This window comes from Mustela putorius, unplaced genomic scaffold, assembly GCF_011764305.1.
Source record: "Mustela putorius furo isolate JIRA1106 unplaced genomic scaffold, ASM1176430v1.1 tig00003859_pilon_pilon_pilon, whole genome shotgun sequence".
Lineage (NCBI taxonomy): Eukaryota > Metazoa > Chordata > Mammalia > Carnivora > Mustelidae > Mustela > Mustela putorius.
Window position 1 is genome coordinate 1,133,559 of NW_025422011.1, and position 22,224 is coordinate 1,155,782.

The window sequence follows — 22,224 nt, forward strand, 5'->3', positions numbered from 1 at the left end:
TTCCAATGCCAGCAGGCCTCGGGCCAGCCCCCTGCACATCCCAGACCCAGCTGGGGAGGCCCTCAGTGCACAGAGTTCTTGGAAAGCAGTGGGGGTGGCAGCGAGCACAGAGAGGTCCCCAGGGGGCCTCGCCAGCAGCCCTTTTGGCTTACAGGGTAGGAGCTGTGCCAGCACCACGGCCCTAGGTTGACCTTTCCTCTTACCCTCTGCCCTACCGTTGGAAGGCTTTGTCCCCTGAGAGAAGTGTCTTCCCTTCTGCCCTGGGAGTTGGTGCTGAGCTGTTTGAGGGGGAAGCAGGAAAGAGCGGCCGCCTTAGGGGTCGGGGGTGGATGGGTAGCGTTGATGGGGAGAAAAGCAAACTGCAGGCACGGAAGAGAAAGCTCAGGCAGAGTCTGCACTGCCTGGTGCTGGAGAGATGCACCTGGCGAAGGCCCATGGCGTGCGGCTGCCAAGCACTAACCAGGAGGGAGAGATCTAATGGGGCCTCAGACACCATGAAGCTGTGAAACTGGCTGGCTGGAAATCCAGCTCTCACAAGGCAGGCAGAGAAAAGGGACTGGACAGGGAGGGAGCAAAAAAAGTCTTACAAAAATAGCTGTTGACAATAAGTACCCAAAAAAGAAAAACCCTCACCATCAGTGCCCCCAAATCTGCAAAATCTCAAACTGGCCAGCAAGTAGCCGAAGCAGATAAGTTGATAGGTAGTGCCAGTCCTGGCAGCCCACAGGTTTGGGTTGGCTGTGGGGCTAGCACAGGCGGAAGGAGCTCAGGACAGAGCCCCACTCCTCCCAGACCCCAGGTTCATCAGCACAGCCGCCGCGGAGCGCCCACCGCGCCTGTTGTCTCATTTTCTCGGTCCGGCACTGTGCAAGGTGGACATTAAGGGACTTGTCCAAGGTCACACTGCTAGTACAGAACAGATTTGAGCAAGAGCCTCCCCTACTCCCACACAAGAGGGGTGGGGATGCCCAGGCCTTTGGGGAAGGAACAGAACCTTCTCTCCCTCCCTGGAGATGTGCACTGAAGCCTCAGGCCTGGGCAGTTGGCTGTCTCCAGGGAAGGATGAGGGTATGCGGCATCCTGCCCAAGCCAAGGAGAACAGTAAATGGGAAACAGCTTGGGAAATCTGGTGGTTTGGGGAAGAGAGGAGACAGAATGCCTTCTAGGGAACAGTTAAAAATCCAGTCTTCCTTGTGAGCTTTTAGGAAGTAAACAGAACAACATGAAATGAGGCTGAGCAGACTGTTTGCCTTCAGGCCGCACTCTGCAGGGCGCCCTCTCTTTCCACAGACCAGGCAGCACGCCCTCTCTCCAGGCTGGGTCCCCCAGTTACCTGGACAGGGAGAAGGCAAACAAAGCAAGCCATCTGTGACCACCCGGCCACCTTCATTCACGTAGTGACTAGCCTGCCACTTGTGCCGGAAGGGCTGAAGCCAAATGCCCGTTTTCTGGTCCGGCTCTGCCTCTTGACAGGCTGAGTGGCATTGGCCACCTCACGCCATCCTCCACCTCAGTTTTCCGACCAGTAGAACAGAAATGGGAATTAGGATCATTTGGGGAGTCTTGTCTAGCTTTCAAGTCTCTGACTGATTCTCCAAAGGAGTTGGACTCTCCTTTCTGCTTTTGGCGGAGAATCCCCCAGCTGCTCCTCACGGAGGCCTCCTTGCCTGTGTGGTCCTGGCCAGCTGCAAACTCCCTCTGTGCTGTGCTCCCTACCTTCCAGGCGAAGGCTCCGAGTCTGGTGCGAGCGGGGAAGACGCCCTCAGCAGGATCCAGCGGCTGATGGCGGAAGGGGGCATGACGGCCGTGGTGCAGCGCGAGCAGAGCACCACCATGGCCTCCATGGGCGGCTTCGGCAACAGCATCATCGTCAGCCACCGCATCCACCGCGGCTCCCAGACCGGCGCTGAGCCCGCAGCCACCCGCGCGTCCTCCCCCCGGCCCTCTGCCTCCCGGGGACTGCTTGCGGAGCCCGGGCAGCTGACAGAGCGGGGCCTGAGCCCCCGGACAGCCTCCTGGGACCAGCCTAGTGCCCCAGGGCGGGAGCTGCCCCAGCCGCCCCTGCCGCCTTCCTCCCCGGTCCCCGCCCCTCTCCCCATTCCCAGCACTGAAGGACCAACCCTGCACTGCGACCTGACCAATAACAACCACCTTGCTGAAGGCGGTGGCAGCAGCAGAGGGGAGGCCGCGGGCCCCAGCAGGGAGCCACGGAACAGGTAGAGACCCATGTGTGCACTGGTGCTTCCCCTTGGAACCGCAGAGCAGAAACTGGACCTCACAGCTGACTGGGAACTGTCCACGCGGAAGAGCTGCGGGCTGCATCAGGGAACAGGAGCAAGAGGGGGGCCCCGAGTAAGGTCAGAGGCAGTGGGCTTGAGGCAGTTGAATGGGTGAGGCTTGCCTCGGGACTAGAACCTTCTGGAGGATCTGGAGCCCAGGGGAGCCATACTGCTGTGCTCCGTGTAAAGGGAGGAGAAAGTGGGTACCCTGCCATGAACCCCCTTTTCTCCCAGAAACATGGCTAAAGAGACTCACCCCTGGGCAGAGAGCCCAGAAGGGTGAACTGTCTTCCAGATCTGGGCCAAACCATCCGGGACAGTGGCCAGTGGGGCAGCTTTGCCCTGTCCCCCTGTTGCATGGGCAGAGCCACTAGGAGCCCAAGAGCAGGAGGAGCAGCCTGCCTCCCCCCCCAGGAGCCACCTCCATCTCTGAGCCTTCCAGAGCTTCAGCCTCTCTTGATCTTACCCCACAGAGACCACAGTCGGGGGTCAGGCCAGGCTCCCCGATTCCTGAAGACAGGGACTTCCTGCACTTACTGATGGGGGACAACCATGGAGTGAAGGGGGCAGCCTGCTTGCCCGATGCAGGATGGGGTCAAGGGATGGTGGGCAGGTCCTCACTCAGGAGCTGGGGGGTGTAGGCTGGCCAGCCCCCGGGGCTTGTCCACCAGGCTCCTCTCTGCCTGCCCCCGGCCCTCAGAGTAGCACCTGTGGGTAGCAGGATTACATGAGCCCAGGCCAAAGCCAGCCCCAGGCTGGAGGAGGGGATGAGACTCCAGGTCAGAGTGTGAGGTCTCGGTCTGTGACTTAAGGTGTTGCATGTGGAATCTTGAACTGTACGTGTAGTTTCTAGTGGAGAAATCAAGGCTCTGATTATTTTGTTTTTAGTATGAAAATGTGATTTCTTTTCTGTTTGTAACTCATCATAGAAGCATTGTGGTGGGAGGAGAGGGGATAGTCTGACTGCTAATGAGGGAAACACCAAAGATCTACATCATTAAAATGATGACACGCCCCTCACCAGGCTCCTCTCTGTTTGTTTCCATGGAGGACGGAGGAGGGGGTGGTGATTGGGGGGTTGGGGGGAGAGGGGGCCACTGAACTCAGCGGGCCCAGGTTCTGTCATGCAGTTTCTGGTGCTGCTGTCCTATGTGGGGAGCCCTGTCTGTGGCCTCAGCAGAAGAAGCCAGTCAGGTATGGGCTGCCACGTGTGCGTGGTACCAGGGCTCTGCCCTGCCACCTCCTGCTTCCCCCAGGCTTGCTAAGGATTGGGGCAGCCTTAACAGTGATGGGGGCGGGGGTAGGTAGGAATGACAGAAAGGCCCTCATCCTGATTGCTTCCTATCCAGGACTGTAGGTCTGGAATGAAGGTGTGACTGTAACTGACCAAAAAGCTGGATCCTCGATGGTGCCTGGAAACCACCCATCATGGGTGTCTGGCCTGGCCAGGTGGGGGCCTGGGCTGGTCTACAGGCATCCCTCTAAGATGCCACTTGCTGGCTGCTCAAGTTCCCCTTTTATTTATTTATTTGACTGATAGAGATCACAGGTAGGCAGAGAGGAGGAAGCAGGCTCCCCGCTGAGCAGAGAGCCCGATGTGAAGCTCAATCCCAGGATCCTGAGCTGAAGGCAGAGGCTTTAACCCACTGAGCCGCCCAGGTGCCCCTCAAGTTCCCTTTTATTTTATGTCCTTGGTACAGTGGCTGAACGGCCTGCTGTGTAACTGTGGGCCTTGGCCACTTCTGAGTTTCAAGTCACTTAGAAAGTGGGAGGAGGATATTTGCCCCAACTCTTACAGAAGTATACAAGAAAACAGCCAGCCCAGGGGTTTTTGCCAGCAACAGCTATTTCTTTTTTTTTTTTTTTAAGATTTTTATTTATTTATTTGATAGAGAGATCACAAGTAGGCAGAGAGGCAGGCAGAGAGAGAGGGGGAAGCAGGCTCCCCGCTGAGCAGGGAGCCCGATGCGGGGCTTGATCCCAGGACCCTGAGATCACGACCTGAGCTGAAGGCAGAGGCTTAAACCACTGAGCCACCCAGGTGCCCCACTATTTCTTTTTTTAAAGATTTTATTTATTAGAGCACAAGCATGAGTTGGGGAGGGGGCCGGAGGGGAAGGGGGAGAAGCAGGTTCCCTGCCGAACAGGGATCCCTGAGGTGGGGTTCGATCCCAGGACCCTGGGATCGTGACCTGAACCAAAGACAGATGCTCAACCGATGAGCCACGCAGGTGCCCAAGCAACGGCTATTTCTTGACTATCTCTTGTGTGTCCGACTCTGTCCCAGGTGCTCTGGAGCTTGTAGAATTACTCTCCCAACAGAGACAAAACCAAAAGTTTAAACAGGCAAGCAAGTAATACAGAACAATGTGTAGAACTATTACATAGTTACGAATGCTAGAATTTTCTGGAACATTATAACAATGGGTTCTGGAATAAGACACATCAGCCAGCTGTGTGACCTTGGGCAAGCCACTTGCCTTTTATCTGCTTCACTTTCCTGCCTTGTAGTAAGATGCAGAGCTTGTATTATGTAACCTCTTACAGTTACCTTGGAACTGTAATTTCATTTTAGGTCAGAGAGCACTGGAGTGGTTAGGGCGAGCCTTCTTTGAAGATGTGGGATTTGAATTACTCATTGAAGGGCAGAAGGATTGCCCCACTGCAGTCCCTGCCCTCTACCCACAAATCCCAACCCCCAGGGAGAGGAAGAATTCCTTGGTCTGACAGTAGGGACTATGAATTTGTTTAGTGTAAACCATGTGCCAAGGACTCAATGTGTATTATCTCTATCCTCATCACAGAAACCCTCCAAGGGTGCCTGGGTGGCTCAGTGGGTTAAGCCGCTGCCTTCGGCTCAGGTAGTGATCTCAGGGTCCTGGGATCGAGTCCCGCATCGGGCTCTCTGCTCAGCAGGGAGCCTGCTTCCCTCTCTCTCTCTCTGCCTGCCTCTCCATCTACTTGTGATTTCTCTGTCAAATAAATAAAATCTTTAAAAAAAAAAAAGAAAAAAGAAAGAAAGAAACCCTCCAAGATGGGAACTGGTACCACCCCTCAAACCAAACAACTAACTGACCCAGAGTTTGAACCCACCCAGATGAACCCAGATGAGGACCTGACTTGCTGTTTTTTTGGAAAACGGGGTTATGAAGAGGCCTGTGGATGAGAGCATCCAACTTTGGTCCTGCCAGCCTTGCCTCTATCCTGTCTGGCCAATGAAGAGCCCAGCAGCTACCTGTCAAAACTTTATCTCCACATCAACCCCTTTCCTTCTTTAGAAAGCCCTTACCAGGGACGCCTGGGTGGCTCAGTTGGTTAAGCCGATGCCTTCAGCTTGGGGTCATGATCCCAGCGTCCTGGGATCAAGTTCCACATCTGGCTCTTTGCTCTGCAGGGAGCCTGCTTCTCCCTCTACCTCTGCCTGCTACCCTGTCTGCCCATGCTCGCTCGCTCGCTCTCTCTGACAAATAAATCTTAAAAAAAAAAAAAAGTTGGGGCGCCTGAGTGGCTCAGTGGGTTAAGCCTCTGCCTTCGGCTCAGGTCATGATCCCAGGTGCTGGGATCGAGTCCCGCATCGGGCTCCCTGCTCAGCCAGGAGCCTGCTTCCTCCTCTCTTTCTGCCTGACTGCCTACTTGTGATCTCTGTCTGTCAAATAAATAAAATCTTAAAAAAAAAAAAAAAAAAAAGAAGCTCCTTACCAGTAGTAGAGCCTCTGGGCCCCTTGCTTGTTATAACAAGGTTGTGGGGTCAGCAGGACAGAGCTTGGCGGAGATGAGGAGTTCGGTTCAGAGGAGTTCTATACACCCAAGTAGTCAGTGAACCCAGCTGAGTCAAAGGCAGAGGGCAAAGACAAATCCCCTGGTTCCCAACTCTGCTCTCCATAGTTCACTGTTGGGTTTGGGATTGGAGGGGTCAACCCTACCTACCCCAGGATTTCAGGGAAACGAGCAACTTTGCCTGACTGATTCTGGAAGAACTCAAGGCAGTGGTTGGAGACATTTCTAATCTCTGTGGCCCCCATTCCTTGGCCTGGCTTGTTTACTCTGTTTGACTTTATAAGTATCTGGCCTCCCCTGTATCCTCATTACACACACACACACACACACATAGACACACACAGACACACACACACACACACACACACCCCATAGTTTCACCTTCCTAGGAGCACCCTCCTCTCCTAGACCCTAAGGAGAGAGATGGCAAAGTGGAACAAGGGCAGGACTATCATCTGATTGTCATATGAACCATCTGAGCCCATTTCCTCATCTGTGAAGTGGGGGCAAGAACAACAGCTTCTTTCGTCCTTGGTTATGAGGCTCATGGAAGACCAGATCATTCGCATTCAGTGTGGAGAATACACCAAAAGCCCTGCAGCTCCGGCTCTTCCCCCAGTTCCCACCCCTTCTCTGACAGCTCCTGCCACCTCCCCTCTACTGCCTTACCCTCCTCCACCGCCCCCCTCACAGCCCCCCGCCTCCCCCCCCGTCCTTGGGGGAGGGTGGAGAGGCGGGACCTGAGTTGTTTTTCCAAGAGAAGGAATCCGCGGTCTTAAGGTTAATCGGGTGTTTGTGCTCAAAGAGTTCGGGGTAACAGGCATCAGGGCCTGGGCGTGGGGTGGGGGTGGGGAGCAACTAGTCGGACCCCGGCTGGCCCCAGGAAAGGTCGTGTCAGAAATGTGGGTGCCCTGTATTGCGGTGCGGAGCCTACAAGGTCAGGGTAGAGGTGGAGCTCTCCGAGGTGCTGAAGTCACCGGACCCGTTCGCGGGCGCCCCAGTCGCGGACTCCCGGGCCCTCCCCTTCCGCTCCCGCACAAGCAAGGTCCCAAGTCTCCAGGCCTCGACCCATGCGGTTCCCGGAAACCTCAAGACACCACTCGCCCTCTGGGGTCTCGCTCCGGGCTCCGCCCCAGGTGACCTTGGGCACTCAGCTCTCCCTCACAGGCATCGGTGAACTTGCCCTCCAGGCCGCGGCAGCCTGGGCGGCGCGTCCCATCCTGGGGCCGAAGAGGGGATGCGCACCCCTTCCCGGGCCTGAAGTTCGGGAGCCGGGAACCGGGCGGCGGTGGTCGGGGGCCGGGCAAGTGTTGTGTGCGATGGGCGGGCTCCTCCCTCCCTGGCGGACTGTTGCCTGTCTTCTCTCTCCAGCTCCTTCCCAGGCCCCGACGGCGCCCCTCCTCTCTGACAGCCCGGCGGCCGACAAGCGGCCCTGAGGCTGGAAGCTGCCGGCCCTCAGCTCTCTGCCCCGACGGAACCGTGACGGCTGAGCCGACCCCACCCACCCGTAACCTCTTGTTGGGGTCAAACACTCGCTCCTCCGAGGTCCCACTGTGAGCGGGGCCCGGTAGGGAGGGAGGTCCAGGCGGGGCGCGAGACCACCTCCAGGTCCCGGGTGCTTGGTCAGAGCGGAGGCGGAGAGCGGAGCCAGACGGGGCTGCCAGCTCCCTCCCCAGCCCGCGAGGGGGCGCCGCGTCCCCATGACAACGCGGACACCCCACCCCCCCCCAACACCCCAGCCTCCCCGGAGGGCAGCGCCCCCCTGCTAAGCAGTACTGCCAGCCGGGGGCGGTCCCCCCACAGTGGCCGAGCGGGGAGCTTGCCGGCCGGCTCTAGTGAGGGGCGCTCGTAGCTGGGGTCCCCGACGCCCCGGGTGGTGCCCCCCGCGCGTCTCAGTTGGGTGGCCGGCCCGGGGCGGGCGGCGCGGCCCCACTAGGATTGGCTGCTTCCCCGTGACATCACGCGGCTCGGGGAAAAGTGCGAGCGTGAGCGCGAGTCGAAGCCACAGCGCCGGGAGCTGCGGGCGGAGCAGGGGCCGCCCCTCGGCACCCCGTCCCCGCCCCCGGCCCGCGGCCCGGCCGCGCGCCCCGCCCGCTGGCCCGCGGGCCGCCCGCTGGTCCCGCCGTCTGTCAGGTGCGAGGGGACCGGGGCGGAGGTGTCTGGTAAGTGACTACGCGGCGGCGCGGGGGCAGGGGGACTCGATTGGGGGAGAAGGACGTGGGGCTCCCGGACCCTCTGAGGCTTCCCGGAGACTCGTCCCATTGGGACGGGGCCCCAGGCCCTTTTGGGGACGACCGCGGTGCTTGGAGCTGCACAGAGCCCGAGGGTGAGGGGCCCCGCGGGAAGAAAGACCCGGAGTCTCGGAAGCTTCTCCAGGTGCGCCTCTGGGAAGGAATGGACATTCAGGAGGTCGGGGGAGGGGTACCCGCCCACAGCCCTCAAGGCGCCAGGGGCAGCCGTCGGGGGCGGGACCCTGCACTCCAGTCCTCCCACGGGCAGCTCTGGAGGGCGCCAGGATCCGGAGCCCTAAGGAGCCTTTTTCCCGCCCGTCTCCCCACCCCCAACCCCCGGCGCTGCCAGCCCACTCCGGTCCATGAAGTCCTCCATCCGCGACCTTGAACCCCGACGGAGATACCCCCCCTCTTCCCTGGCGCCCCTCCCCCACTCTAGGACTACCCCCTGCTGTTGCCCAGGCTCCGAGCCCGGGAGAGCCGGAGCCAAGCCCCGGGCCCAGTGGCGGAAGTGTCAGGCGCAGTGTCCCCGGCGAATTCCCTGAGCCCCTTTTCCCTCCTGTGAACTCTTGAGTCTTTCTCCCGCCCCAGGGACGGATCCAGGGGCACAGCCTTTCTGGAACCTTAAAGTCAATGCCTAAGAACCAAGGACCCACACCCCAACCCCCTCCCCACGGCGTCCAGAGCACGCGCTCCCTTCTCGTCCGGAAAAGGGGGGGCTCCAGAACCCGGGAAAGCACGGTGCCCACGCCCAGAGGCTGCAGGAACTGCGTGCTAGGGGGTTGGGGGGGAGGGCGGGGCACCGGAGAGCCAGGGCCCCATTGACCAGGAAGGGGACCTGGAGGAGCCTCCAGAAGAGCCCAATAATAACTCCCAACCCGGTCCTCGAGGTCCGCCCAGGCCCAGAGCTCGAGAAACCGGGAGCCCACTCTAGCCGCTGGGGCCAGATGGTGCCTCTCCGGCGGGGTGCAGGGTTAGAAGTGTGGGAAGGAATGAATCTTACACTCAACTGACCTAAGCCCCGGCTGGGCCTCCCCGTTTTGGGGGTGCTGCCGGTATATTCCCACCGGCAGACTGGGCACCCTTTGACCATAATCCTCCTGAGCACGCTTTGCTGAGCCTGGTGTCCTGGAAGGCCAGTGGGGCGACTCCAGCAGAGGCCCCTCGACAGAAGTCAGTCCCAGGCTGGGACACCACGCCACAGCGTTGGGGACCCATACACCACTGGGCGCTGGCTGAGACGATGCCCAAGGTCAGGAGGCCCGTCGCAGCCCAGATTGTAGTCTAGCCGCGACCCCTTCCCACCCACGAGCGGGGCACAGGCACGATTCAGACTCTGGCTCTAGACTGGATCTTCTCTGTGCTCAGACAGCGGAAGTCTGAACTGAGGTCTCCTGGCAGGGCCGTTTGAACCCGGGCAGGTCACCTACTGTGGGCTCTGCGTTTGCTCTTGTGCACAAACTCCCAGGTATAGGCATACCCAAATCGTGTGCATTCCCCAGACCACAGCACCCCGGGCCCGCGCACGCATGCACAAGCACGTGTCCACATGGCACGGGCCTGCTCACGCGCACAGGGCCCACTGGTATCCAGGCGTGGCCGAGCGCGCACACACGCACATGCAGACAGCTACTCGCTTCTACTCGCGCTCCCCAGTAATCACACACAAACAGAACTCGCACTCGCCTTCCCGCCCACACGTTGCTCGGCGGGGCCGGGTGGAAGCCCGGCGCCCTTAACTTTCCCACCACTGAACCCGCGCGGCGACGAGGGCAGCTCGCGGGCAGGGCCTGGCAAAGGGGTGGGGTTGGGGGATGCGGGCACGTCCTACCCTTGGGAGGCCCTGCCCTGGAGCCTCCTCTGTGTTCTCGGTCGCACTGGAGTTGGGGGCGGCGGCGAAGAGCCGCCGCCCGCCGGGAGTCAGGAGCCGGCACCCAGGGCTCGACATTGCCATCTAGCGGTGTGCACAGCCCTGGGCAGCGGTTGCTCGACTCCCGGATCTCCGGCGGGCCTGGATGGCAGAGAGAGGCCCCAGAGAGGGTTGCTATCAGAATGTGTGCTGGGCAGGTGGGGTGCGGGGTGGGGGGGTTCAGAAAGATGCTGGGGCGGGAGTCGGCAAGGCACCATGCTTCACCCTTTCTGCCGCTGGCAGCTTCCCCTAGCGGACCCAGAGGGGAACTAAACCACCTGTCATCTCCGAGACAAGATGTCTGTCCCCCATGGAGATAAGAGGTCTCTTCTCTTCTGGGAAAGCTAAGTGGAGGAACCAGCAGGGAGTGGGAAGGGACCCTTAGTTCTTTGGTTTTGAGCAGTGGACAGCAGAGGCAGGAAATCCACCTGAGACAGGTTGGGGTTGAGAAGGTGGCTCCTGGGTTCTAATTGAGCCCTTCCCCCTTACACACGGGAGGACTTTGAGCAAGTTAATTAACATTATCCTCATCTGTAGGAAGACAGTTACCTCAGTGAGATGGGGATACTAATAGTACGGACCTTATCGGGAATCTGTAGGGATTAAACCAGGTAATCTGCTGAAAAAGCTCAGAAGGATTCCTGACTCCTAGTTAACACTCAATAAACCAGGGCTCCTATGTTTTTCGTATTGGGGACTTCTGGCCCCATTCCCATCTCACTGGCCCGTGTCCTGGCCCCGGGAGGCTGAGATGGGGCTTTCCTTGGAGCTGGCGGACAGATCCATCCTGCCCACCCTGCACCGGCTTGCACCTGCCTGGCGAGGGCCAGCCCTCCCTGCTAGGTGCTTCTGCCCTACCAGCTCAGAGGGAGACACCGGAAACTCTCCAAGATGAAATGCGGCTGTCAGAGACCCCAGAGAGGCTGGTTTTTAGCCTTTGTCCTTGACTCATGTGTGACCTTGGAAATGGCAACACCCCTCTTTGAGCCTCTCCTCCTGAGAACCAAGGATTTGGACAGGCGAATGTGAACTGCCAGGCCAGGAGGCAGGGTCTGGGTCTGCAGAGGCGAATGAGAGGGGTTGAGGCCAGGCGTGGGCCGGGGATGGGTCACCCTGGTCCTTGCCTCTAGCCTCTGGCGCATTTTCTTGCGGCAGATGGAAAGTTCAGTTGCTGGTCCCCATAGCTTCTTGGGAGGGGTCTGGGACAGGGTCCTCTCTATTTTGCAAACGAGAAAGAGAGAGGTGGGAAGGGGAGGTGGCTGGTCTAGAGCCAGGACCCTGCTGGCCTTGGAGCCTGGGCTGCTGGGTGAGTGCTCCTTCCTCCACACTGGCTGCCTCGCCCTCTCTCTTCCTCTCTGTCACACACAGACGTTGTGTATACGACAGCGCGCGGGGCTGGCGGGGCTGCGACGCCCGTGTGCGTGTGTAATGGTGCGTGTGTTGGCGGGTGTGAAGGAGGCTGGGCTGAACGGCTGCCCTGGCATAGCGCACTGGGCGTGGGCCTCCCTCACGTGTATGGGAGAGGAAGGCAGGGGAGAGATGAGGAGGGACCTGGGTGGGAGGGGGGTACAGGCTCAGGGGAGGGGCCATGTGCTTGGGGGGCCCTAACGGGATGTTCTCCATGTGTACTGGCGGGCCAGGGGGTGCCCTCGGGGTGGCCACAGGCTCCCCTGCCACATCCCCCCTTCCCTCTGGGACACTTTGAGGCCCCTTTGTGTCCCCAGTTGGGCCGAGAGCTGGTGCCGGCCCCTTGGAAGCCCTGTGTGAATTTCCTTGGCTGACAGGCCCTCTCGGCTTCTGACTCCTCCTGGTCCTCCCTCAGCCCCTTGCTGTGGATGGTCCCTACCACCCCTGCACTGAGTGCCCCCCCACACACCCTGGGGCTGGGAGGGGGAGCTCGGAGAGGGGAGGCTGTGTTGGTATGTACCTTTCTGGGCCCTCTACATGGCACTCTCCTCGTCCTCGGTGGTTCCCCACTCCAGGCCACCCCGGTCATCCCCGGAGCCTTCCCTGAGGTGGCCTCACCGGCTCTTGTGGCTCTTCAGGTCTCCCTCTGCCAGAACCCTTAGGGTTCTGGGGCAGCAGCAGGACGTCAAGGACTTGTGGAACTTTGGGCGGGTTATTTAGTATCTCTGTGCCTCAGTTTCCTCACCTGGAAGTAGTGAAAAATAAAGGTTTCTACTTCACAGATGTGTCGTGAGGAAGACGTTAGTTAATGTTGGTAGAAAGTAAAGTGCCCAACAATTATTAGTAGATGAGAAGTCTTAACTGCTAATATATATTCTTGCCTGTGTCCCCAGTGCCATCTAGGAGGATGGAGGACAGGTCCCCCAGGATGTTTGATCACAAAATGACTGAGGAGGTGAATGAACCCTCCTGACCAGAGCTACATGCTGACGTCTGGGACCACTGAAAACCCTCCCCATTGCTTCTCTGGGGCCTGCACACACTGGCCTTCTCTCTGTACCCCATATGTGCCCCAGGGCCTTTGCTCTGGCTATTGCCCCGACTAAGCCACTTTGCTCTGGCTATTGCCCCGACTAAGCCACCTCCGTGACTCTTCACATGGCTGCCTCCTTGCCATTGTCCAGATCCCCTCCTTGGAGAGGCCTTCACTGATCACCCAACAAGGAAGCATCCCTGTCTGTCCTCTGACTCACCCACTATATACCATTTGCCCTCTTGTTTTCCTTCCAGGTTTTTTTTTCTTTCTTTCTTTCTTTCTTTCTTTCTTTTTTTTTTTTTTTTTTTGTGGTTTGCACGTTCGTCTGCCCCAATCAAACTGGAAGCTCCGTGAGGGTGGGGATCTTGTGTGTCTCAATCACTTCTATAACTCCTGCCCCCAGGACGGTGCCTGTACACAGTAGGCGCTTAATATGTGATGAATGGGTGAAGAAACGAGCCAGTGATGGGCGGAGTTCTCCAAGGCCCCACAGGACAATGTTCCTCTGTCACCTCCCGTTACCTCTCTAAACCCCTTCAGCAGCTCACCCTTTCCTCTCTCCCTCCTCCTCCAGACACCTGCCTGGCTGCCCTGGCTAACCAAAATGGCGAACATCACACCAGTCAATGGCAGCTCGGGCAACCAGTCTGTGCGCTTGGTCACGTCCACGCATAACCGCTACGAAACCGTGGAAATGGTATTCATCGCCACGGTGACAGGCTCGTTGAGCCTGGTGACTGTCGTGGGCAACATCCTGGTGATGCTCTCTATCAAGGTCAACAGGCAGCTGCAGACAGTCAACAACTACTTCCTCTTCAGCCTGGCGTGTGCCGACCTCATCATCGGCGCTTTCTCCATGAACCTCTACACCGTGTACATCATCAAGGGCTACTGGCCTCTGGGCGCCGTGGTCTGTGACCTGTGGCTGGCCCTGGACTATGTGGTGAGCAACGCTTCGGTCATGAACCTCCTCATCATCAGCTTTGACCGCTACTTCTGTGTCACCAAGCCCCTCACCTACCCAGCCCGGCGCACCACCAAGATGGCAGGCCTCATGATCGCCGCCGCCTGGGTCTTGTCCTTCGTGCTCTGGGCACCCGCTATCTTGTTCTGGCAGTTTGTGGTGGGCAAGAGGACAGTGCCAGACAACCAATGCTTCATCCAGTTCCTGTCCAACCCGGCGGTGACTTTCGGCACTGCCATTGCTGCCTTCTACCTGCCCGTGGTCATCATGACGGTGCTCTACATCCACATCTCCCTGGCCAGTCGCAGCCGAGTCCACAAGCACCGGCCCGAAGGCCCCAAGGAGAAGAAGGCCAAGACCCTGGCCTTCCTCAAGAGCCCTCTGATGAAGCAGAGCCTCCAGAAGGCCCCGCCGGGGGACGCGGGCCCCGAGGAGCTGCGCAACGGGAAGCTGGAGGAGGCCCCTCCCCCGGCCCTGCCGCCCCCACCGCGCCCCATGGCCGACAAGGACACTTCCAATGAGTCCAGCTCAGGCAGCGCCACACACAACACCAAGGAACGGCCCCCCACGGAGCTGTCCACCGCGGAGGCCACCACGCCGGCCGTGCCCGCCCCTCCCCTCCAACCGCGGGCCCTCAACCCCGCCTCCAAATGGTCCAAGATTCAGATTGTGACGAAGCAGACTGGCAATGAGTGTGTGACAGCCATCGAGATCGTCCCGGCCACGCCCGCGGGCATGCGTCCGGCGGCCAACGTGGCCCGCAAGTTCGCCAGCATTGCCCGCAACCAGGTGCGCAAGAAGCGCCAGATGGCGGCCCGGGAGCGCAAGGTGACTCGGACCATCTTCGCCATCCTGCTGGCCTTCATCCTCACCTGGACGCCATACAATGTCATGGTCCTGGTGAACACCTTCTGCCACAGCTGCATCCCCGAAACGGTGTGGTCCATCGGCTACTGGCTTTGCTACGTCAACAGCACCATCAACCCCGCCTGCTATGCCCTCTGCAACGCCACCTTTAAAAAGACCTTCCGGCACCTGCTGCTGTGCCAGTATAGGAACATCGGCACAGCCAGGTAGGCGGGCAGAGGCGCCACAGGAGGTGCTGGTGGTCGCGTGTGTGCGCTGAGCCGCGGGGGTGGTCACGGGGGGTGGTCCCTCCCGTGGTGGTCGCGGAGAGGTCTGGAAATCTGGAAGTGTCTCTCCGCCTTCCTGTTCACTGAAGAGAACTGAGGTCCCCGAGAGCCCTGTGAGGCTCAGGAAGCAGCTGTGGCAGGATGCGGACAGACCAGATCTCCACTCAGCACAGGCAGGAGGCTCAGCCCCAGAAGCATCTGGAGCAAGACTGCCCCGCCCCCCCCTCTGTTGGCCCGCCTCAGGTTGCTGGGAGTCACTGGGCTTCTGGGGCACCTGGCCCACTGTGACCAACCGGGTGGCTGGGAGAATGGACATCTGGGGGGAGCAGAAGCCGGGGATCCCTGTGGGAGGAGCAGGGGAGCCGATGCTGGGGAAAGGAGGCTTGGGAAGGGAGTGGAGGGGTAGGGTCCCTCCATTCTGCTGTAGTTGGTGCTTTCTCCCCGCTGCACCCTGCATGTAGGCCCAGCCCCTCCTCCCAGGTCCCATTCCAGGGGCAGAGCGCTCTCCTCGCTGCAGCTACTCGGCCAGGTGCTGGTTGGGTGGGCGGCGGGTGGGCTAGCTGGAGGCCAGGCCCTTCTGGGCTCTCAGGCACCCCCCCTCTCCCCTCTCCATCCCTCCCCCAACCCCAGCACTGTCCTGGTCATGGTCAGGATGGGGCAGCTAGGAGGTCAGCATCTCACGCTCAGGAGTGGAGGTCTGGCTTCCTGCGGTCCCGTGCGGAGCAGAGGCCCCCCGATTCTGAAGAGCACCCTCCCAGCAGGCTTCTGCAGCATGTGAGGGAGGCCTGGGTTGCCGGGGAGAATGGGGGCCAACTTGACCCACACAGGGTTCAGGCAAGCAGCTCCCATCTCCTCTCCCAATGGATAGAACCTTCTATTGGTAGTGGGCTGTACCAAAAGACCTTTGGTTGAGAGTGGCTGAGATGAGGAGTGTCCGTTCTAGGGAGCCTTCTGGCTTCCCAGCTCCGGTGTGCCCCTCCCCCACAAAGACCAGACTGAAAGGCTCAGGGGACTGGATGGGGCACCCTCTCAGGAGTCAGTCAGGGCCCTGAAAGCAATTTTTCATAACCTTCCTGCTTTTTCCATGAGCTCTGGGGAGCACTCACCGCCAAGCCCCCCAGCCCCCTGAAAGCCACATCCCTACCGCCTTCCCGTTCCTTCCCAAGTTTCTGCCCCAACAAATTACCACAGCAAACTCCCTGGGTTGGGGCTTTTATATATTAAATGAAAAGCTTTTATTGGGAAAAAAACAAAACAAAACAAAAACACGACTGTTTATTTATTTCTCAGTAATGGCATCTTTGTGGGGAAGAACAAAAGGGGGTACCAGGAATCACATCCCTCTGGGGCAGGAGGCTCAAGCTGTCCACAATCCCCTGTCCCTCCCCATCTGGGACACTTGGGGGTGGGGGCAGAGGACTGAAAGGGAAGAAGCAGGGTATGATTGATAAAGCTAATGAGTAGACAAAAGGCACTGGTAGGTTAGATCTTGGGCCTGTGGGAGGGAGGGCACCGGCCCTGGGCTCCGCGGCATCCAGACCTGGCTGCTAGTCCTTTCCCTTCCCTTTCTTGGCTGTAAAACAAGAAATAGCGTGTTATCAGAGTCACCTGAAGTTCAGGTGACCTGGTAGAGACCCCCAGTATATACATTAGGGAGAAAATTCTGCCCCCTAGTGGCTGTATATCAGCGGACCGGGTCGCTGGAGGGAGAGCGCAGCCATATTGATGCCACACGGACTTGGGACACTTTCATTTGGGCTCGGGAAATCTTCAAGTTCTTGGTCCCAGGGGCCCTCAGCCTCCACCTCCTCACCTAACAAGGTGGGCTGATTCACCTCTGCCCTGATGGCCTCTCTAGGCTGCTGTGAATCGACAATGAGCTAGGGGGTGGTGGGAGTTGGGACTGGGAAGTTCTGATACTAGAAAGGACCCAAGCTGACCAAATGTTTCTTCTGGCTGGAGAGGTGACAAAGCCAAGCCCTTCTGGGACAACTCCCTGACTCCCAAGCAAAATGCTCCAACAGAACCAAACGAGTTTGTACTTCCACTCCGGCCAGAAGGATTTGATAATCCTTGAGCACCTTCTGTGGCTCACCCTCAGTACCTGCCCATCTAAGGCATCTCTACGGAGAGGAAAAGCATAGGGCAGAGGTGTCAAGAAGTCACCCGCCACAGTCCAGAACTTTAGGCTTAACCATTCCCTCTCACTGGTTGTGGAGGGCCCCGGCAATGACCACCCCCAACCCCAACCAGTTCCCTGACCTTTGGCCTTGGCTTTGGTCTTGGGGGTGCAGGGCTTGGTCACGCGGATGGTCTCCTGGCATTGGGCATTATACCGCGCCTTCTTCAGGGTGCCTTGGCGGGCTTTGGTGCCCGTGCCCCCATCACACGCCCCCCAGCTCTCAAACTTGTACTTGCAGTCCGCTGGAGGGAGAGCGCCCTGGGTCAGATCTGGGGGCCCAGTGGTGGCCACAAACCTGCCCAAGTTTCAGTGAGGCTGCCCCCACCCTACCCCCAGCCCTCCCTCCGCCTGCGCCCCACCTCACCTCCAAACTCCTTCTTCCAGTTGCAAGGCACCCTGCACCGGGTACGCTGAGTCTGGGCCCCACAGGTGCCCTCGCGGAAGCCCACGCCGCAGTCTTTGCTGCTGGGGGTGCAGGGCCCCCAGGCCCACTCCGCGCACTCGGTCCCCGGGCCGCCCTTCTTCACTTTGTCTAAGACGCACGGGGAACGGGGCTCAGACTCACTCGGGGACCGCTTCCTGGGGTCCCGGCCTCGGAATGCCGGCGGCCAGGCCCGAGGCTGCCGGCCTCACCCGCCGGTCTCCAGCCCTCCTCCAGTCCCCCACACCCCGTATCACCTTTCTTTTTTGCCACCGCGGAGGTGAGCGCCAACAGGGTGAGGAGGGCGAGGAGGAGGAAGCCTCGGTGATGCATCCTGCGGGGAGATGTCGGGTCAGCGTCCCCCTGCCGCCCCCTTCCCCACGGGGGCGCCGCACGCGCGCACCTCCCACCCCCGGCCCCACTCTCCAGGCCCACGGGCCGCGGCGGCGGCGGGAGGGCTCTGGGGTCGGCCCCTCGCCGCTAGCCGGGGCGCACAGCCCAAAGTGTCTCGCTGGGGGCGGCCTGGAGTTCAGGACGCAGCTCGGACCGCCACCCCGCCCCCGGGGCCCGAGGCTGGCCGGGGCCTAGCTGGCGAAGGGCCCAGGTCGCCGCTGCAAGTCCGCCGGGGCCCCCGCGCGCTCACTCGCTCGCTGCCCGCGGTGCTGCGCTCCCTCCCGCGCCGGGCCAGTCCCGCTCCGGCCGCCGCGGCCCCTTTTGTCTCCAGAACCGGTCTGAGCCGGTCACATGGGCCCCCGCCCCCTTCCCGCCCCCCATCCCCACCGAGGAAGGACCCGCCCCGCCCCCTCCCCTCAAACCCGCACCGCCCCCCGACCCCGGCGTCCCCGCCTCCGCTCCCGCCCTGCGCCCCCCGGCGCTTCTACCCCGGCTTCCCGCCGCGGGTCCCCGCAACTCCGGTTCGCTCCGCCCGGGCCGTCCATGTTCAGACGGCGGGCTCTGCCTGCCCCCGATTTTCCGAGCCCGGGGTCTCCCGGCCCCAGGCCCCTGTCCTGTCCGGGCTCCCCGGGGCCCTGCCCCAGCCCCAGCTTTCCGCCGCCGACTCTGCCCCCTTGCTCTGGGGCCGTTCTCTTTCCCCGATGGACGCCCGCCCTTCTTCCCGTGGAGGGAAGCCCGAGCGGATGGGGACTTGGGAGGGAGCTCGGAGCTCCGGGGGTGTCACGGGTACCGGCGCTCCCGGGGCCTGCGTTCCAGCCTGTGCGAGGCTCCGTCCCCGGATGACTGTTTAACCCGGTCGAGGACCGGCTCTCTGCTCCCCCTTAGGTGCTGCGGACAGAGCGCCAGCCCCACCTCGGGTCGCTTCACCAAGTGTGCAGGGAGCCGCTCCGCTGAGTGTTCGGGGAGCCTGGGACGGGGAGCCCCAGAGAAAGCGCTCCGGGACGCGGACCGCGCCGCGCCCTTCAGGAGCGCAGGTTTTCGGGGGCGGGAGCTGGGGGAAGTTGGGGGAGGAGGAGCCCTCAGGCTCGGATTTGGTGAGGCTTGGGAGCTGACAAGAGCCGTCTGAGAAGTTCCAGACCCAGCCAAGGCGGCGGCTGCAGATGCCCACTCCTTCCAATCCTGGGACCTGGGGGATCACCTCACCCGATCCCCTAAACAGCAAAAGCAACCGAGGCCTGGGGGAGGGGGCTTGCCCAGGGCCACAGGGCAAGTGGGCCGAAGAATCCAGGCGTCGCCCCCCGCCCCACCTCTCTTTCACTTTCATTGTTGTCGTCCCTGCGGGAAGCGGGAAGCGAGAGGAAATCAGCTCCTCCCCCGGCCCCGCCGAGCCGCGCAGCCAGGCAGAGGTCAGGTCCCGGGCAGGCCCTGAGACCCCACCCCCAAACGCGAACCAGGAACGCCCCCCTCCACACACACAAGAAAGAGTCTGGGTCCGGGGTGTCCAGCCTCCCCACCACCAGACCCCGCTGCTTCTGGAAGACCTCCTCCGCAAGTAAAGAAGAGCAGAAAGGAAAAAAATCCTCTTTACTGAGTCACACCCAGCTGTAAACATGTCAGAGCCCCCACTCCAACCCCCAGGCCACACAGTCGGCGGTGATTAAATGACTGGGTACACGGGGAGGGTCTCTGGGGGTGGGCACCAAGCGGGGCAGCGGCGCAAACGCGGCAGGTTCTGCGCTTCCGGGAGGAAGCTCCCGGGGAGGGTGGATGAGGCAGGAGATGGGCCCAGGCTGCCAGGCTCAGGCAGGGCCCTCACCAACCCGGTGGCTTAGTAACCCTCTTCCCGAAGGCTCTCTGACAGGGTCCCCGGCCCCGCTGCCCTCCCCCTGTAGCCCAAGGCCCAGGGAGGGCACCCGTGGTGGGGAGGGTGAGGGCCGCCCTGAAGTGGTCCAGCCCCAGCCCTCTCAAAGGCCTGCTCCGTCCAGTGCAGGCTCCTGTTCCCCTGTCAGCCCGGGGTCAGGTTGAGGCCTCAGGCCACAGGTGAGATACCCCAGCTCCTCAGAGTCCAGCCCTAGCCTGGGCAGCTCCTCAGGGGGCAGCACGGGGCTCCTTCCCTGGGGCACGGGTCCCCCCGTGGTCATCCGACTGGAATGTGGCAGTGAGGGGGCGATGGGGGGGCTCCCCCTCTGGTGGCCGCGGGTCTCGCGGCTACACAGCCGTCTCCTGGTCCTCCCGCTGGACCATCTGGTAGTGCTGCCGGTTCTCCAGGTAGGCGGCCAGCTCCGTGTCCTGGGCCTTCTCCGCCCGCTGCCGAGGAGTGTCACCCTGGGGTGGGGGGCGGGGGGGCAGCAGGCATCACTTCTGGGGCCTCGGGAGATGGCTGGGGACCTCCCCTCCAGGTGGCCAGTGAGGAGAGGAAATGCTTCAAAGGACAGGCAGTCATGGGCCCTCCATCCCCCCGCCCGCCGCCGCCCCCCCCCCCCGCCTTCACCCCCTCCCCCCTGCACCGTGGGCTCAGGTTTCTCAGAATCCAGACGGTGTTGGTTAAAGAACAGCTTCCAGTCCTAAAAGGCAGCCCTTCTCCATGGCTCCTGCTCACAAGGGCAGGAGCTGGGGACAGGGCTGCCCTGTGCCCAGGTGGACGCCCTGCATGGCTGCTCACCTGCTGGTCCGTCTTCATGAGGGAGGCCCCCGCCTCCACGATGTAGTGGCAGATGGTGCGCTGGCCCAGGGCTGCCGCCTGGTGCAGACAGGTCTCCCCGCTGTGGAAACAGTCTGGCTGTGGACCCCCGTCCTGTCCTCGGGGTCCTCTTGTCTGCCTCCAGTGGGCGATCAGAGAAGGGAGCTTGGGGCTGAGGGGCAAGGGATGGTGCCTGGCAGGGTTTCTAGGCTCTGACCCGCTGAGTGGGAGGGGCTGGAAGATGGGGCAGTTTCCAGTCTGGCACACCCAGATACTCACTTCTCCTCCACAGCGTCAAGGATCTCTGGGGGTGCTGGAGGAGAGGGGACAGGGCAGTCAGAGAAGACTGGCAGCCTCCCGCCTTGGCCCTAGCCCAGGCCCCCTGGTGGCCCAGCTCACCGTGGTCCAGCAGGTAGCGGACCACATCCTTGCTGCCCGTGCTGACGGCATGATGCAGGAGCGTTCGACTCTGCTCGTCCCGGTGCATAAGATCGCCCCCAGCTCGGTGCAGCTCCTGGAGCTGAGGGCAGGGGACAGAGCAGGGCTGGGGCTCCTCTGGGCCACTTTCCTGCCAGCCACAGAAATGTCCCCCAGTGCACAAAGGTCGTAGGCCTGACACTAGGGTGCTCACACACATCATCCCTCGGGGTGTGTGGGGGGGTCTTTCTGGAGTGCAGGGGAGAGACCCTGGGCTTCTGGACTCCTCAGGAGGACAGACCCTCAAGCTCCGGGGCCGGTGGATCCCCTAAGACTCGCTCCTTCCTGAATACTGGGGAAAGGCAGACTGTGCTAAGCCTCTATGAAGGGACACTGTGAGGGAGACGGGGGCAAGGCGGAATGCGGCAATCACCACGGAGACCCTGTGGAGGGGCATCCCATCACAGATGACAGCTCCTTCACAGACTAACTTGGCCCCACCCAGAGGCCCTGACCTCCCTGGGTGCGACCTCCCGGCTGCAGCTGCAGAGCCATGGGGCCACGGGGCCACGGGGCAGAGAAGCCCAGCCCTGGCTAGTACCTTACAGAAGTTGTTCCTCTTGGCAGCCTCAATCAGCTCCTCACCTGCACAGAACACCTGCCGTCACACTCGGGGGCTGCAGACCCGACCCTGCGTGGGTGCACAGATGTGCCGGCCCCACGTGTGGGTCTGCCTGGGGCGCCCACGCTAGGCTGGGGGTGGGGTGACCCCAGGGCTCTGGCGGGCTGTGGCTGCAGCAGGCTGCGTGTGTGGGCTCCACCCCCACCCCGGACCAGGGAGAAGGGCTAGGCCTCACCTTTAGGGGGCGCCGTATCCCCTGGCAGTGACCTGCAAGCAGAGCAGGATGAGATGGGACCCAGAGACCGTTGTCACCCCCCCACCAGGGGGTGCCCTGTGTTCTGTCAAGTTTATTGAGTGCCCCCTACAGAGCAGGCCCTGTGCCAGGAGCCAGCCACACAGCAGAGAACACGACACACGGAGAGCTTGCTCTCACGGAGCTTACATTCTAGTGAGGGAGACACACAAGTCAACACATAAATCAGGCCTTCTCAGAGCAGGAAGGGCTACGAAGAGCACAAGACACTGGGGTGGTATGATCTCACAAGCAACGTCAGCTGGGGTTCCTGGGGAGACTTCTCTGGGGAGGGAACCCCCAAGCTGAGGCCTGAGTGGAGCAGGGAGCTTGGCGAGAAATGGGGGACCTTTCTGAGGTGGCAAGAAAAGGGCAGGGGCCAGCACCCTGGAGGCCACAAAGGGCCAGGAAGAGCACGGCACCGGGCAGTGGGGAAGAACGTGAGGTTGGAGGCTCCAGCCCGGGCTGCCGTGCTCGGATG

At 61.1% G+C, this 22,224-nt stretch overlaps 5 protein-coding genes across 32 annotated transcripts in view; 2 read left to right on the forward strand and 3 right to left on the reverse strand.

Moving 5' to 3' along the window:
- AMBRA1 (autophagy and beclin 1 regulator 1) overlaps window positions 1–3,299 on the forward strand; it is a 177,187-nt gene extending 173,888 nt beyond the window's left edge. For all 9 annotated transcript variants that reach the window (XM_045065946.1, XM_045065947.1, XM_004763134.3 and 6 more), the window contains one exon: window positions 1,724–3,299. In XM_045065946.1, the coding sequence (XP_044921881.1) occupies window positions 1,724–2,220 (497 nt within the window). In that variant the 3' untranslated portion in view covers window positions 2,221–3,299. The remainder of the gene's footprint in view (window positions 1–1,723) is intronic.
- A 4,689-nt stretch (window positions 3,300–7,988) lies between these two features.
- On the reverse strand, window positions 7,989–8,663 carry LOC123387757 (putative uncharacterized protein NEXN-AS1). The gene is made up of 2 exons (XM_045066005.1): window positions 8,642–8,663; window positions 7,989–8,557 (listed from the first exon to the last, which is right to left on the reverse strand). Exons 1-2 carry the CDS (start codon window positions 8,661–8,663, stop codon window positions 7,989–7,991), a joined length of 591 nt encoding a protein of 196 aa, XP_044921940.1.
- Window positions 8,052–15,856, forward strand: CHRM4 (cholinergic receptor muscarinic 4). The gene is made up of 2 exons (XM_004763139.3): window positions 8,052–8,218; window positions 13,214–15,856. The coding sequence occupies exon 2, from the start codon at window positions 13,244–13,246 to the stop codon at window positions 14,678–14,680; it is 1,437 nt and encodes a 478-aa protein (XP_004763196.1). The 5' UTR covers window positions 8,052–8,218; window positions 13,214–13,243; the 3' UTR covers window positions 14,681–15,856.
- An 84-nt stretch (window positions 15,857–15,940) lies between these two features.
- MDK (midkine) lies at window positions 15,941–19,060 on the reverse strand. Of its 3 annotated transcripts, none has more exons than XM_004763138.3 (5): window positions 18,645–19,060; window positions 17,597–17,673; window positions 17,283–17,450; window positions 16,999–17,160; window positions 15,941–16,309 (listed from the first exon to the last, which is right to left on the reverse strand). In XM_004763138.3, exons 2-5 carry the CDS (start codon window positions 17,670–17,672, stop codon window positions 16,284–16,286), a joined length of 432 nt encoding a protein of 143 aa, XP_004763195.1. In that variant the 5' UTR covers window position 17,673; window positions 18,645–19,060; the 3' UTR covers window positions 15,941–16,283. The 3 variants fall into 3 exon arrangements, with proteins under 3 accessions (XP_004763195.1, XP_012917221.1, XP_012917220.1); XM_013061767.2 differs by having other exon boundaries at window positions 18,523–18,888; XM_013061766.2 differs by lacking the exon at window positions 18,645–19,060 and adding an exon at window positions 17,983–18,102.
- A 242-nt stretch (window positions 19,061–19,302) lies between these two features.
- DGKZ (diacylglycerol kinase zeta) overlaps window positions 19,303–22,224 on the reverse strand; it is a 42,016-nt gene continuing 39,094 nt past the window's right edge. For 11 of the 18 annotated variants that reach the window (XM_045065955.1, XM_045065956.1, XM_045065960.1 and 8 more), the window contains 6 exons: window positions 21,687–21,718; window positions 21,431–21,474; window positions 20,812–20,980; window positions 20,692–20,725; window positions 20,395–20,494; window positions 19,303–20,057 (listed from right to left, as the gene is read on the reverse strand). In XM_045065955.1, the coding sequence (XP_044921890.1) occupies window positions 19,941–20,057; window positions 20,395–20,494; window positions 20,692–20,725; window positions 20,812–20,980; window positions 21,431–21,474; window positions 21,687–21,718 (496 nt within the window). In that variant the 3' untranslated portion in view covers window positions 19,303–19,940. The remainder of the gene's footprint in view (window positions 20,058–20,394; window positions 20,495–20,691; window positions 20,726–20,811; window positions 20,981–21,430; window positions 21,475–21,686; window positions 21,719–22,224) is intronic. The other 7 variants (XM_004763144.3, XM_013061764.2, XM_004763146.2 and 4 more) reach the window with 1 other exon arrangement.

What these genes read in the sequence shown, in the direction of transcription:
- LOC123387757 (XM_045066005.1), bottom strand. Translation starts at nt 8,663, where the DNA reads ATGGAGGACTTCATGGACCGGA. An exon ending in GGAGGACTTCATGGACCGGA is followed by an intron (nt 8,558 to 8,641) that starts GTGGGCTGGCAG and finishes GGCGCCCTCCAG; the next exon opens with AGCTGCCCGTGGGAGGACTG.
- CHRM4 (XM_004763139.3), top strand. Translation starts at nt 13,244, where the DNA reads ATGGCGAACATCACACCAGTCAATGGCAGCTCGGGCAACCAGTCTGTG.
- MDK (XM_004763138.3), bottom strand. Translation starts at nt 17,672, where the DNA reads ATGCATCACCGAGGCTTCCTCCTCCTCGCCCTCCTCACCCTGTTGGCG. An exon ending in CTGGAAGAAGGAGTTTGGAG is followed by an intron (nt 17,161 to 17,282) that starts GTGAGGTGGGGC and finishes CTCTCCCTCCAG; the next exon opens with CGGACTGCAAGTACAAGTTT. An exon ending in GACCAAAGCCAAGGCCAAAG is followed by an intron (nt 16,310 to 16,998) that starts GTCAGGGAACTG and finishes CTTGTTTTACAG; the next exon opens with CCAAGAAAGGGAAGGGAAAG.